Source organism: Aegilops tauschii, chromosome 1 (assembly GCF_002575655.3).
Source record: "Aegilops tauschii subsp. strangulata cultivar AL8/78 chromosome 1, Aet v6.0, whole genome shotgun sequence".
Taxonomy (NCBI): domain Eukaryota; kingdom Viridiplantae; phylum Streptophyta; class Magnoliopsida; order Poales; family Poaceae; genus Aegilops; species Aegilops tauschii.
This window is the reverse complement of record NC_053035.3, coordinates 465593172-465606116: the sequence shown is the minus strand read 5'-3', so window position 1 is coordinate 465606116 and position 12945 is coordinate 465593172. Positions and strand designations below refer to the sequence as shown.

At 46.5% G+C, this 12945-nt stretch overlaps 1 protein-coding gene and 1 pseudogene across 1 annotated transcript; one reads left to right on the top strand and one right to left on the bottom strand.

Moving 5' to 3' along the window:
* Positions 1-1798: 1798 nt before the first annotated feature.
* LOC109734290 (protein FAR1-RELATED SEQUENCE 11-like) lies at positions 1799-3074 on the top strand (annotated as a pseudogene).
* A 4786-nt stretch (positions 3075-7860) lies between these two features.
* Positions 7861-12336, bottom strand: LOC141039128 (uncharacterized). The gene is made up of 11 exons (XM_073506436.1): positions 12163-12336; positions 11909-12064; positions 11605-11817; positions 11299-11520; positions 10880-11210; positions 10591-10796; positions 10302-10502; positions 10092-10220; positions 9904-10016; positions 9745-9820; positions 7861-8133 (listed from the first exon to the last, which is right to left on the bottom strand). Exons 1-11 carry the CDS (start codon positions 12334-12336, stop codon positions 7861-7863), a joined length of 2094 nt encoding a protein of 697 aa, XP_073362537.1.
* Positions 12337-12945: the final 609 nt, after the last annotated feature.

Here is a 12945-nt window from a genome sequence, read left to right as displayed (position 1 = left end):
AGGCACCTCCGAGGTGCCTTGGGGAGGAAGGACTCCTCCCTGGCCGCACCCTTCCTTGGAGGAAGGGCCAAGGCTGCGCCCCCCCTCTCCCTTGGCCCTATATATAGTGGGGGGAAGGGAGGGCAGGAACATCTAAGCCCTGGCGCCTCCCTCTCCCTCCCGTGACACCTCTTCCTCCCCGCTTGCGCTTGGCGAAGCCCTGCCGGGATCCCGCTACTTCCACCACCACGCCGTCGTGCTGCTGGATCTCCATCAACCTCTCCTCCCCCTTGCTGGATCAAGAAGGAGGAGACGTCGCTGCTCCGTACGTGTGTTGAACGCGGAGGTGCCGTCCGTTCGGCGCTAGGATCATCGGTGATTTGGATCACGACGAGTACGACTCCATCAACCCCGTTCTCTTGAACGCTTCCGCTCGCGATCTACAAGGGTATGTAGATGCACTCCCCTTCCCCTCGTTGCTAGAGTACTCCATAGATTGATCTTGGTGATGCATAGATATTTTTTGAATTTCTGCTACGTTCCCCAACATTGTGGGCAAAGCTCGTTGCCACCTCTCGGCCTCCGTCTAGTCGACCAAACTTGTGTAAACATTTTTTTTGCAGGCGGGACGTGTTTACACCCAAAAACTTGTAGAAGCAGAGGTAGAAAAATCGTTCTTTGGGCATAGCGGGGACTAAGATTGTACTTCATTTTTTCTCTTTTCCATTCCAGTGAATAAGGTGCATACGCATGAACTGCAAAGTCTGAATATTTGAACCAAGATACTTGAAATATTGAGAAACAAAAGGAGCAGCTTTCAGTGCTAGCAACAAGAAAATGTAAAAGGGCAATGGAGTAAAAAGGGTAAAGAGGTAAGAATAAAAAAGACACACATGATGAATTGATGATCCGCATGCATAATTAACTCATGTGTTACTGTCTACCCGGGCTGGCATTTTTACTCGCACTTTTACTCTGGCACCAAGAGAATGAGAACCATGTCTCCTCAGAGCCCTGCTCCAGTGCTCCCTAACCTAATTTCGGAGGGGTATTTTTGTCCCCGCAAGTTTGTTTTTTTCCTGGCCCGCCGTAGCCCAGATCCAAGCCCTGTCTAGCCCTGTATAACCCAGACCGTATACGTACAGTATCCTGGTCCGAAAAAAACATCACACGACCCCACGTCCACGTAAGACCTGCCGAATCCAATCATTCACGCAGCTCCATCAATCTCGCGAGCATTGACGTAGCTCCGTAAGTCACGTAGTAGATCTCCAGCGGCGGCTATCTCGTCGCCGGCGATCTCGTCGGACAGCGGGCACGACAACGTCGTGAATCTCCAACGAGCGCGCACAGGTACCGCATCCCGCGCCCCCCCTCTAGTCTCGCTCGCGGCAACATCGAACGAACTGCCGCCGCCACTGGTAGTGGTTAACCTAGCGGGGCGGGTAACCTAGCTACCCGGCGGCGCATGCGATCGTGGATCTTGTTCCGGTAGTGCTGCTCCTCGTGATCTGGTTTCACGTAGCATCGGTTGCCGTCAGCTGTGTGCACCACCAGTATCGTTATTTGATGTGGCGGCTAACCTAGGTATCCGGCGGCAGAGGTAACAGATCTAGCTAGGTGTTGAGATCGTGCAGTTCCTCGTGATTGAAAGTGATCACGACGGGTGCCGTGGCCATCTTCCTTACTAAGTTTGGCAGATCTGAACGGCCTCGGTTGCGGTTGTTTACATAACATCCGTGATCGTGTGCTATGTGTTGTACATTTCATCATTGATAATGTTTGCACATGTGATGATACATATTATTGGTTGTAGGAAATGGCGGACCAGGAGTTAACTGATATCATGGTAGACATGGAGTTTGGAGAACTGATGAAAGACTGGATAGAAGATTGGTCAGATGATGAAAATTCAGATCGTGAAGATCGGTCAGAGAATAGGAACGAATGGGACGATCTTAATGTGAGTGGCATTGTCATGTTGTAATTTTTTGGTGGCATCCGACAACATTAAATCTTTGTGTTGAAAATTTATAGATCGATGAGCTTGATGATGATGACGAAAACAACTCGGAGCTCTCGAATGAAGATTACATTAGTCAGGTAAGTAAGTGAAAAATTTTGTTGGCATGCAAATTGAATTTCTTCTGGAATATTATATGATAAGTAATTATGTATTTGTGTTGTATTTTTCAGTTCATTTCTGAATGTCATAATGCGTATGACTATTAAGGTGAATCCGACGCGGAGACAGGCCTTAACGACGAATCATTAGATGCACCTGATTCTGGGGAGTCCCAGTCGTCGGTCATCATGAGTGAGGTATGTGTGTAATCAATGTTCTATGGAAGTAATGTTAAACCATAGAAAACTGTTTTCATGGCTGTTGTTTGATTGTGTAGGTGACACAAGATGATGGGGCAAAGAATGTCCAAGATACTGCCAGTGCAGATGATAAGAGGGATATGTTCATGCAGATAATGGAAATGACCTTTACGTCTCACGGTGCTGCGTATGATTTGTACAACAACTATGCTAGAGATAATGGTTTCAGCATTAGAAAGAATAAGGTCAGGTATAGCAAAACGGAGTCACGTCATATGCGTTATAGGCGGTTTGTTTGTTCCAGACAAGGAAAACGTGACACCAAGTTGCTAACCGAGGAAGGACACAGCCGTAGGCTCAGAGCCGAGACACGCTGCTTTTGTGAAGCGCACCTGACTGTCAAGCTTGACCAAAAGCGTGGGGTTTGGTATGTTGAAAGTTTTGAGGACAAGCATAGCCATATGTTGGCAGGACCGGACGAGGTACCTTTTCTTTGGTCCCACAGAAAAATCAAAGAGTACCAGAAGCATGAGATAATGTCCATGGGAGCAGCAGGGATTAGAATTCACGACATGATGGATTGCTTCATCAGCAAACATGTATGGTACGGCAGTGTTGGTTTTACCAGGCATGAAATATACAACCTTTGTGCCAAGGAGAAGAGGAAGCTGCTTTCAAAAGGTGATGCTGCCACAGCCATAGGCATCATGGCCAGTAGGAAACAAAGGGATCCTAGCTTCTTTTTCAAGTACAAGCTAGATAAGGAATGACATTTGAATAGGATGTTCTGGTGCGACTCCCAGTCTCGTCATGACTATGAGGACTTCGGCAACGTGCTTGTATTTGACAGCACGTACAAGATGAACCGCTATGGTATGTGTTAAGGCATATCTCCCTAGATGTAGTTTTGGTGATTGATGACAACATGTTTGCGGACTAATCGTGTGCTTTGAGCATTTCAGAGATTCATCCTTTGGCACGAGACGATTTCTTTCCCCTCGGAGTGTCATTCAAGACGGTGTAGCTCTTTCGCTTCTTTTTGGTGGACTAGTTTCATAGGAGTCACCGTACTATGAAGAGGGGGTCCGTTTTGGTAAGGCTAGGGTGGAATCAACACGTACACATCCTCTTTACACCCTATGAGCCTTTCCGCTTCATTGGAGATCTCTTTCCCTTTCTTTGGGTTGTGTCTGGTCCCAGCGGTAGTACCGCGGTACCCAACGGTAGTACCGCTTAAGGGTCACAGGCGGCAGTACCGCTCCGCAGCGGTAGTACCGCCGGTGGGTCCTCAGCAGTAGTACCGCTGCGGTACCAGGCCCCTACCGCGTCGACTCGAGGGGTCATTTCTCGTGTCGGATTGTGCGGTACTTTGCAACGGCAGTAGAGCGGCAGTGCCGCTCATGAGCGGTAGTACCGCCCTACCACTGCGGCAGTACCGCTCGGGTCCGTCTCTCTCCTGCCCTCCTATCTTCGTGGTAGTACCACCCGGGGAGCGGTAATACCGCTGTTCTCAGTGGTAGTGCCGTTGCCTCCTGCGGTAGTACCGCCCTCTGCGGGGCTGTTTTGGGGGGTAACGGTTGGATTGTTCCCCCCACTATATAAGGAGGTCTTCTTCCCCAAAGTTGACCTACCTCTTCCCCCAAAATCTCCATTGTTGCTCCAAGGTCCATTTTCGCCCGATCTCTCTCCCTAGCCAATCAAACTTGTTGATTTGCTCGGGATTGGTTGAGAAGGCCCCGATCTACACTTCCACCAAGAGAAATTTGATTCCCCCCACTTATCCCTAGCGGATCTTGTTACTCTTGGGTGTTTGAGCACCCTAGACGGTTGAGGTCACCGCGGAGCCATAGTCCATTATGGTGAAGCTTTGTGGTGTCGTTGGGAGCCTCCAATTAAGTTGTGGAGGTTGCCCCAACCTTGTTTGTAAAGGTCCGGTCGCCGCCTTCAAGGGCACCAATAGTGGAATCACGGCATCTCGCATTGTGTGAGGGCGTGAGGAGAATACGGTGGCCCTAGTGGCTTCTTGGGGAGCATTGTGCCTCCACACCGCTCCAACGGAGACGTACTTCCCCTCAAAAGGAAGGAACTTCGGTAACACATCCTCGTCTTCACCGGCTCCACTCTTGGTTATCTCGTCCCTTTACTTTCGCAAGCTTACTTGTGTTAAATCCCTTGCTTGCTTGTGTGCTTGTTGTCATTGCATCATATAGGTTGCTCACTTAGTTGCATATCTAGACAACCTACTTTGATGCAAAGTTTAAATTGGTAAACAAAAGCTAAAAATTGTTAGTTGCCTATTCACCCCTCCCTCTAGTCAACTATATCGATCCTTTCAGTATGCCATTCATACCTTTTGTTGGTCTTAACAATCACCGGAAGACCACTGTTTTTGGTTGTGCCATAGTTTCGGACGAGACCGAGGAGACATACGTGTGGCTTCTGCAGACTTTTTTGAGGTCCATGTGTCAAAAGATGCCTAAGTGTGTTATCACAGACGCCGACACTGCGATGATCAAGGCAATTCGCGAAGTCTTGCCAGACGTGTGGCACCGTATATGTATGTGGCACATAGAGAAAAATATGAAGATTCACCTCAGTCACAAGTCCTTGAAGGAGTTCCGAACTCTTCTGTACTACAGCACGTCCATGGCCACGTTTGAGGAGAGATGGCACGCATTTTCCAAAAGATGGCAGTCGGAAAAAACTGTAACATGGTTGAGGCGGATGTATAAGAAGAGGAGACTGTGGGCCGCGGCTTATCTAACAGAGGGGTTTTGGCTTGGCATGAAAAGCAACCAGCGGAGTGAAATCCTGAACTCATGCCTTCACCTCCACCTAGACGGTGAAATGACCCTGGTGGATATGATTTTGCACTATGAGAACGCCGTTGTGCGTATCCGTGAAAACAAGGCGCGAGATGACTGCACGGCCTCACAGAGTTTACCGGTGCCAGTTACTAGCTCGAGGGAACTTGAGATAGCTGCTTCTCACGACTTCACTCCAGCAAACTTCTATATGTTGCAAGATGATCTTAGAAAAATTGACGGCATGGAGATTGTAGAAATTAAGCTGGGAGACGGATCACAGCAGTACATCGTGGCCTGGAAGAATAACCGGAAGCGCCGTTTTTGGGTGGAGTATACACCAGTAAATTCCGCAGAAACTATAAGGTGCAGCTGCAGAAGAATGATTCGAAAGGGTCTACCTTGCAAGCACATATTCCATGTACTGAAGCACTTGAACATATCTGAAATACCAAAGTGTTTAGTTCTTGTTCGGTTCACGAAAGAAGAGAGGTTGGGACTGCCCGCGAGGCGCACAAGCGATCTGTTGGGATTTGGTTGGACTGGGGCCGGGGAAAGAATGAAATATAGCCAGGTCAGTGTGTTAGCGTCTGAAGCTATGCATGCGGCATGCAAACACCCTGCTTTGTGGGATCAATTACAGGAGAGTTTGAAGGCTGTGATAGCTAAGAGTCATGAATATGATCTGCTACAGGAACATTTGGTGAAGCAAACAAATGACATCAGTAAGTGTGCAGTTGAATATGTGGACGATGGTGAAGGCAACATGATTGAGGTTAAAGATCCTATGAAAGTGTCAAGAAAAGGTGCAACAAAGGTAGATGAGAGCCGCCATGTCTCGAAAAATGGTAGACCACTCTCTTTTGATGAGTTGAAAACCCGGTGCGGCGCTTGCAAATTGGTAGGACACACTAGACGTAGCAAGAAATGCAAACTAAATCAGAAGTAAGTGTTTGTATGCATTGTGGATTATTAAATTTTGTATCATTCATTAACTTAGCTTGTCTTTTATCATGTGCAGAAAAGTGGAGAAGGAACAAGAGTAGAACACTTGCTTCAATTATTTACTGTGTTAATCGGCCGGCTCATACTTTGGCTAAGGTAGCTGTAGGCGATTGTGTTTCTTTGGTTTGGAGGCTTTCGCCCCCTGATTGTATCCTTAGTGTATTAGCAGACGAGATCCCAGTCTTTGTTTAAATAAAGTAAGATGTTTCCCTCTAAACAAAAATCAAAAAAATTCTTTACTGTGTTATGACCAGGGCGGCAGGTAGAAAGAATATTGTACATTTCCCCTACCCACGTCCTAAATGCCATTAAATAAGTAACTGTACCACTCTCCTCCCCACCACACACTCACCCACCTCCCACGGGCGCCGGTTCAAACTCCCCTCTTATCCCCACCTATAGTAGATCGAGAAACCCTCGCCGGCGACCGCTGCAGCCGCCTCCATGGAGAGAAGCCTCGGCTGGCAGAGAGCGATGATGGACCTCGCCGGCGATGACGAGGGGTGGCGCGCGCAGTTGACGGAGGTGTGCGGCTGGTTCCCCAGCACGGAGATGTTGGTCAACCACGCGCGTGGCCTCGTCAAAGTCCTCACCGACGCCGAGAGGAAGCGCGCCTTCCCCTACGGCCGCGGTGTCCCGCCGGCTCTCCTCCTCGTGTGGGCAATGCGAGAGGCCACGCTGAGCGACTCCCCTGTTCAGCGCGCAAGGTGGTGGATGTACCGCTCCACCACCATGACGTTGCGGCCAGATTCAGCACGCGTCGCGTCGAGGGCGGATCGCGTCGACGTCGAGCTCGCTCTCCCTGCGCCCGTCAGCCCGGACTACCAGGTCCGTCACGTGCCGAAGCCAGTGCTGCCGTTGGGCTCTGACGTCGTGGAGGACGACGTGGAGGAGGTACTGGTCATCCCTGATGACCATGAGGAGGGCGAGGAGGACGCTGTGCAGATGGTAGCGCCGGTCGCCGTCGAGGGTGGCAAGACAATGCCCGTCGACGTCGAGCTCCTTCCCCTCCTCCCTGACATAGTGAAGGTGGAAGAAGAGGAGGTGGCTCAGGATTAGGTGGCTCAGGATCAGGTGGCGCAGCTGTCGAGCAGAACGGCGGTCAAGAAGAAGGCTTCTCCGTGTGTGGTGCGCCGCTCACGCCGCCTCAAATTTCTGAAGAAGTGAAGATGGGCACAGTTGCTGAAGGAGGAGGAAGCTGCTGGTTATCTTAAGTTAGGTATGCTGTTATATGTTTCAGCATATAAGTTAACATTATTTTGGGTTTGATGCTGGTTAGGTATGCTTTTATATGTAAGCATATAAGTTATGCAATCGGTACGGTTTGATCAGGTTCTTTGTGGCTGAAGAACTGAATATCTACTGCTCACCCTAACTGTCAAGTTCAGTTAAATTTCTGAATATTGAATATGCACTGTTGCTTTGCTTCAGTGTTGCATCAAAGGTGTAGGTGCTGCTAGATGTTGCTCCTATGTTGCAACAAGACAATGAACTAGGCTGCTGCATAAATTAGTAGTGTTGCTAGGTGATGTGCCCATGTGCATCACATACCAAATATAGAACATGCCAAAAGTGCATTGTCTGCCAAATATAGAACATGCCAAAAGTGCATTGTCTACCAATCATGATGGCCCCATGTTATTTATGCTGCAATATCTGTTACACTTTGCCCATAAACTAAATAGCAAATAATTCAGCAGCATTTCATCATGTCAATTACAATGATGTCAATAACTTTATGAACAATCTACTTGCTAACTATGACAGCAATCATAATGGCAAGCAGGCCAAGATACAGAAGACCTCCAAATCCTAAACTCCTATCCCTATAGAGAAATATTTCCTTGTGCATCTTAACCATTGCCCTCTTTTCTTTCTCATTCCTTTTAATTTCAGCTTCATATTCTATAATCTTAGTCTCTAGTTTGTTGTTCTTCATGGCAAGATACTTAATGACTGACCTTGCTTTGCTATCCCACTCCCCATCAAGCCATTCAACATACTCAGAAGTGATATCATCCTAAATAAATCATGAGCAATTCAAGTCATTTTATAACTGAACTTGTCACTGCAAGCGTTAAACACTGAACTTTTTTGCAGCTTGACCGCAATAGCAGTACTAGTTTGAAGATCATGCTCAGTAGACTAACCTCAAACACACATCCCCCGAGTGCGCTGCCAAAATTGTCTGCATCTATGCAGACACGGCCACCAGGAGTTTCCTGATGACCACATAGATGGAGCTTGTCATGGCCACAGGTGATGAATTGTGGGTGATAATGCTAGGATGTAAAGAACAACGGTAAAGAACTTACCTTTTTGCCACCAAAGTGTAGAACTGAAGAAACCCTAGCCGTGGGTTCTCCCGGCCCGCCGCCGCCCACGAAACCCCCGTCCCCTGTTCCACTCGATCCGCCGCCGCTGCCTCCTGTGCCACTGAATCCGCCCCACCTGCTTGCAGGACCCAGGGTTCAACCTAACTTGCGATCGCCACCGCTCTTCTCGCCGCAACCGCCGCCGCCCGACGCCCAGCTCGCTGTCATGCTTTCGCCGTCGAGATTTGGAGGCGCAAATGGAGAGAGGGGGCTAGGGATTTGGAAAGGGAAACGAGAAAAGGGGAAAGATCGATGTGAACCTGGCAAAATGGGCTGGTGTAGCGCTGCCGGCACGATAGCCCGCCTGTGGGGCCCCTCACGTGGTTAGATGGGCCGTGCCTGGCGTCATGGTGAGTACAGAAAAAGTTAATTATACATATAATAAAAAAACGACGGGTTTGTAAAACAAAATAGAAAAACATGATGCCTGATAACACGCGATAGAGCCAACAAGCTGACATGACTAATTTTGATCAGTGTAATATTACATTTTGGCTCGATATCTTTACTTATCTACCATGACTACTTTTCATAATCATGTGATGAGGGGGAATTACCAGGAGATTATGCAAGATGATGACATGCAGATAGCTAAGGCAGAAGGCTAAGCTTGGTAGAGTTTTAAAAAAAGTAAAGATTGTGAAAATTTTAATATGAAACTTACGAGAGCAGTTGAAGAGAAAAATAGACTATTATAAAAAATTGGAGAACGGGAAAAATATTAAGCAAGAACACTTGATAAGTGAAGCCGTGAAAAATGCAATTATAAAAAATTGGAGAACGAGAAAAATATTAAGCAAGAACAATTGATAAGTGAAGCCAAAACTTTATTGGTACGACCAAATTGTCTTCTCCGAGCGAATTGTATGACCGAATTGTCTGATACGAGCGAATTGTCTGACAGACACATACAGATGTATGTGTCACAATATTCGAGATGCCCTGTTTATTACATAAAAATGATAGAACCCCTAAGATAATCATGCCGTCGAAACCTTCGACCGGACTAAATCCAAACCACTAAAACTTCAATCTTGCATGTCGCATGAATTCTTTAGGCGCGCCTTTTCCTTGCGATTTTGCGAATTTTGTTCTTCACACACTCCATCGTGTTCGAAGGTGACATAATCAACTCCGCGACGAAACGTCTTCTCCTTGCGTCAACGGTGGCCTGCAAAAAATGAAATAAAGGTTACATGAACCGAAGTTGCTACACGACCATAGTAGCTAGTCTACAAACGTAAATAACAGCATACCTGTGAAAAATCGCGGGTCATTCGGTCCCCGTCCCAAAGTTCTAGACATTCTGTGACAAAAAGGCCACAAGAGTTCCTGGTACATATGCAAACATTAGCGGTGGGCAATACGAACATGTGTGTTGTTGTTTGAATGTGCATGATGTCCTATTAACTCACCCATCCTCTTGCTGGGGCATGTGATACTCTTTGATAGGCCACTTACTTACGTCCGGATATTTCCCTGGTGTAATAAGATTTGCTAGGTGCATATCGTGTGCTATAGCCATTCGCTATAAAGAGGATAGTGTTAAAGAATAATCATAAACAACATGTAAGACCAATGGTACAAATGTTGGTTATATTACCAGTGCTTTCACAGTCTTTTCTGTCAGGTCCAGAGGATAGAGCGAATCGAGAACTTGGAATTCTTGCTTGATCAAGTGCATGACCACGGTCATCCAGTGGGCATTGTCGATATTCAACGCGATATACGTCTACAGTGCAAAAAACCATTGTGGATCAAACGAAATACTTGATGAAATGTCCTGTAGTGAAGAATTACAAACATAACGTACCTTATTACGCACAGTATACTCTTTCATGACTCTATTAACTGCTCCAGCTTTGGACAGAGCACTATCCATGTTGCAGCTCGACGGCAATGGATCGTCTCGTGCGATAGCACGATCTACAAGGAATTTGGACCTCCACGCTGGACAGAGGTAACGATCATGACCAACGCGCAGCTCCAAATGTCCCATATAAGCATCAATTACCTTCATAGAATATCAGGGCATTACATGTTGAAAGTTGAGACATAGATTATTGAGAATTTTAATAACAGGACATGCAAGTAGTACTTACATCGTCCGACAGCCATCTGTGAGTTAGTACCGGTCGAATCCTTTCGGAAGTCAGAGGTATGCCACGCCCTTCACTGTAGTAAACTTTCTTCCCCTTATTTTTCTCGGTGCTAGCAGCTAACTCAACAAATGAAACAGCTGCATCAATTATTTCCGGCGTCAACTCATCTGCCACAACCTCCGGCTCATGATTTTTAGAAAACAGAGCTGCATGAAATAATATGAACGTCAACAATGGTGATCATATGCATTCGTAGCATATAACAAAATAAGAAAGTTACTTATGATACCTCTAGTAGCAGTAGAAGTACCGGAGGGTTTCTGACCACGGTTGGGACGCCTGCTGGGCTTGTCAAGTGCGTAGGGGGATTCAAATTTCTTAGGAACGGTCCTCTTGCGCTTACCGGACATAACTTCCTCATCCTTATCGATTGTTGCACCCTTTTTTCCATTCGCCTTAGCCATGAACTTGCTGACAGAAGATGGACAAATGTCTATGTCCGATGAACGTGCTTGAGTAGAAGTACCAACGACCCAAGGGTTTTCGGGTGTAGCGCCACATTCATCATTACGCCTAATAGGTGAAGCTTCCTTGTGTCCATTTATCTTCGGTGGGGTTTTCTGTTTGGCAAACAAAATCGTGTGAACATTTTAGCACGTAAATAAATTAAAGGAGAAAATTATAGACAGAAATATATATACATAGTACCTCAGGTACGGTTTTATGGTTGGGAACCACTTCATCAGGCTGTGTCATGTCAATGACAGGCTCTCCGCGTGAGTCTATGTCATCCTTGTACACGAATTCCTTCTTTTCATATGGACCGTTCTCGAACGAATCCAATTCTTCATCCACATCATTGTCCGCGGATGGTACGGCAGCAGCCGGCTTGTACATGACACCTGATTTGTTCAACTTCTCCAAGAACCTCTGCAATAGAAATATAAATTTAGTAATGCTAGCATGGTTTAAAACAGGAAACATACTGTAAACTATAAAGTTTGGGTGTGACACCTCAGCAACTTGATCAGGGATTTCCCTCATCTGGGTGTGTATGAAGTCCATGAACCGCTTCATTAGAAGCTCCATCAAATCTTCCGACATTGGGGCTGTCGTCGACTTCTTTGCGTTTCCATTTGCAGACTTGGTTTTTGGCTTCATGGTAGGCGCATTATTTGGGATGTTGGGCTCGTGAGCCCTATACTCCTGGGTGATATTATTTTCGACCTGCATGCGATATTGAAGTACATGTGATGAATAAAAAATAAATATTATTAAGTTACAAAACATTTCAGAAAGACGGAACACAATGACTTACCCTGACGTTACCACGGCCACGCCCATTGTCATAGTCGAACCAATCTCTCCTAGTGGCTGCACCTTCGGTCCAGTTCCTCATAAGAGGTTGTATGGACAAGTTGGGATTATAGGCGCATTCGCCTTCGACCGGTTGCACCTTCTCCCAGTACAAGTGCTACAAAAAAATATAAGGATTTAGAGTTAGTACAATACATCACATAAAATTGCAATGATATGATAATTGACATTATGCAACAGGTCTCATATGTGTACCTGCAAGAGAGCCAAATTGCCTTTCAGCCATTGGCGGAGGTGTTTGCCTTTCTTCACTATGCGAAGGCAATCAAGGAGAACACACAGGGTGAAGGCATTCCAGTTAATCTTTGAAATACGTTTCACATCATCGACCAAAGCGTAGTACTGCTTTGGCACAATCTTGCTCGACATGGGAGCAATAATTGTTCCTAACAGGACAAGGACTACTTTCCGAAGGAAATCGTCGTCGGTGGCTTTACTTTTAATTATGTCCTCAATGAGATTATCTATCACTATGTTTTCTGATGTCTTACTGAGAAATTGTGGCGGCACCCGCTCCTTGATGTCCACGCCTTCTTCAGTCAGAATGTCCGAAGCGGACAGTCCTTGGTTCTGAGGTTAAAGATGCACTCGACGTCGACCGCACCGAGAGTCACCTCCCCAACCTGCTCTTGTATAATGAATCTGGCCGTGTTGGCCTGAAAATTCTCAATCATATACCTAATCAGTAGGGTACGCATCTTAATAGATGGTATCCGCAGCATGCTGCGCAATGTTGTATCAGCCACTCTAGCGCGTTGACCGCTCGATAGAGCTGCAACAAGCTTGCACCATTTCTCAACGGTGCATACTATTTCTCCATTCAGCTCGTCCATCCTGTTGAAAGAAAATATATAACTTCGTGACATTAGCGAACACTAAAGAAAAAATAACAATAGACATGCAAAAATATAAAACTTTCTGGCAGTACCTAACAGTAATGCAAATATAAAACTAGCACCATGTATACTGCAACATGCA

What these genes read in the sequence shown, in the direction of transcription:
- LOC141039128 (XM_073506436.1), bottom strand. Translation starts at nt 12,336, where the DNA reads ATGTCGAGCAAGATTGTGCCAAAGCAGTACTACGCTTTGGTCGATGAT. An exon ending in TCCCTGATCAAGTTGCTGAG is followed by an intron (nt 11,521 to 11,604) that starts GTGTCACACCCA and finishes TTTCTATTGCAG; the next exon opens with AGGTTCTTGGAGAAGTTGAA. An exon ending in AGTATACTGTGCGTAATAAG is followed by an intron (nt 10,221 to 10,301) that starts GTACGTTATGTT and finishes TTTGCACTGTAG; the next exon opens with ACGTATATCGCGTTGAATAT.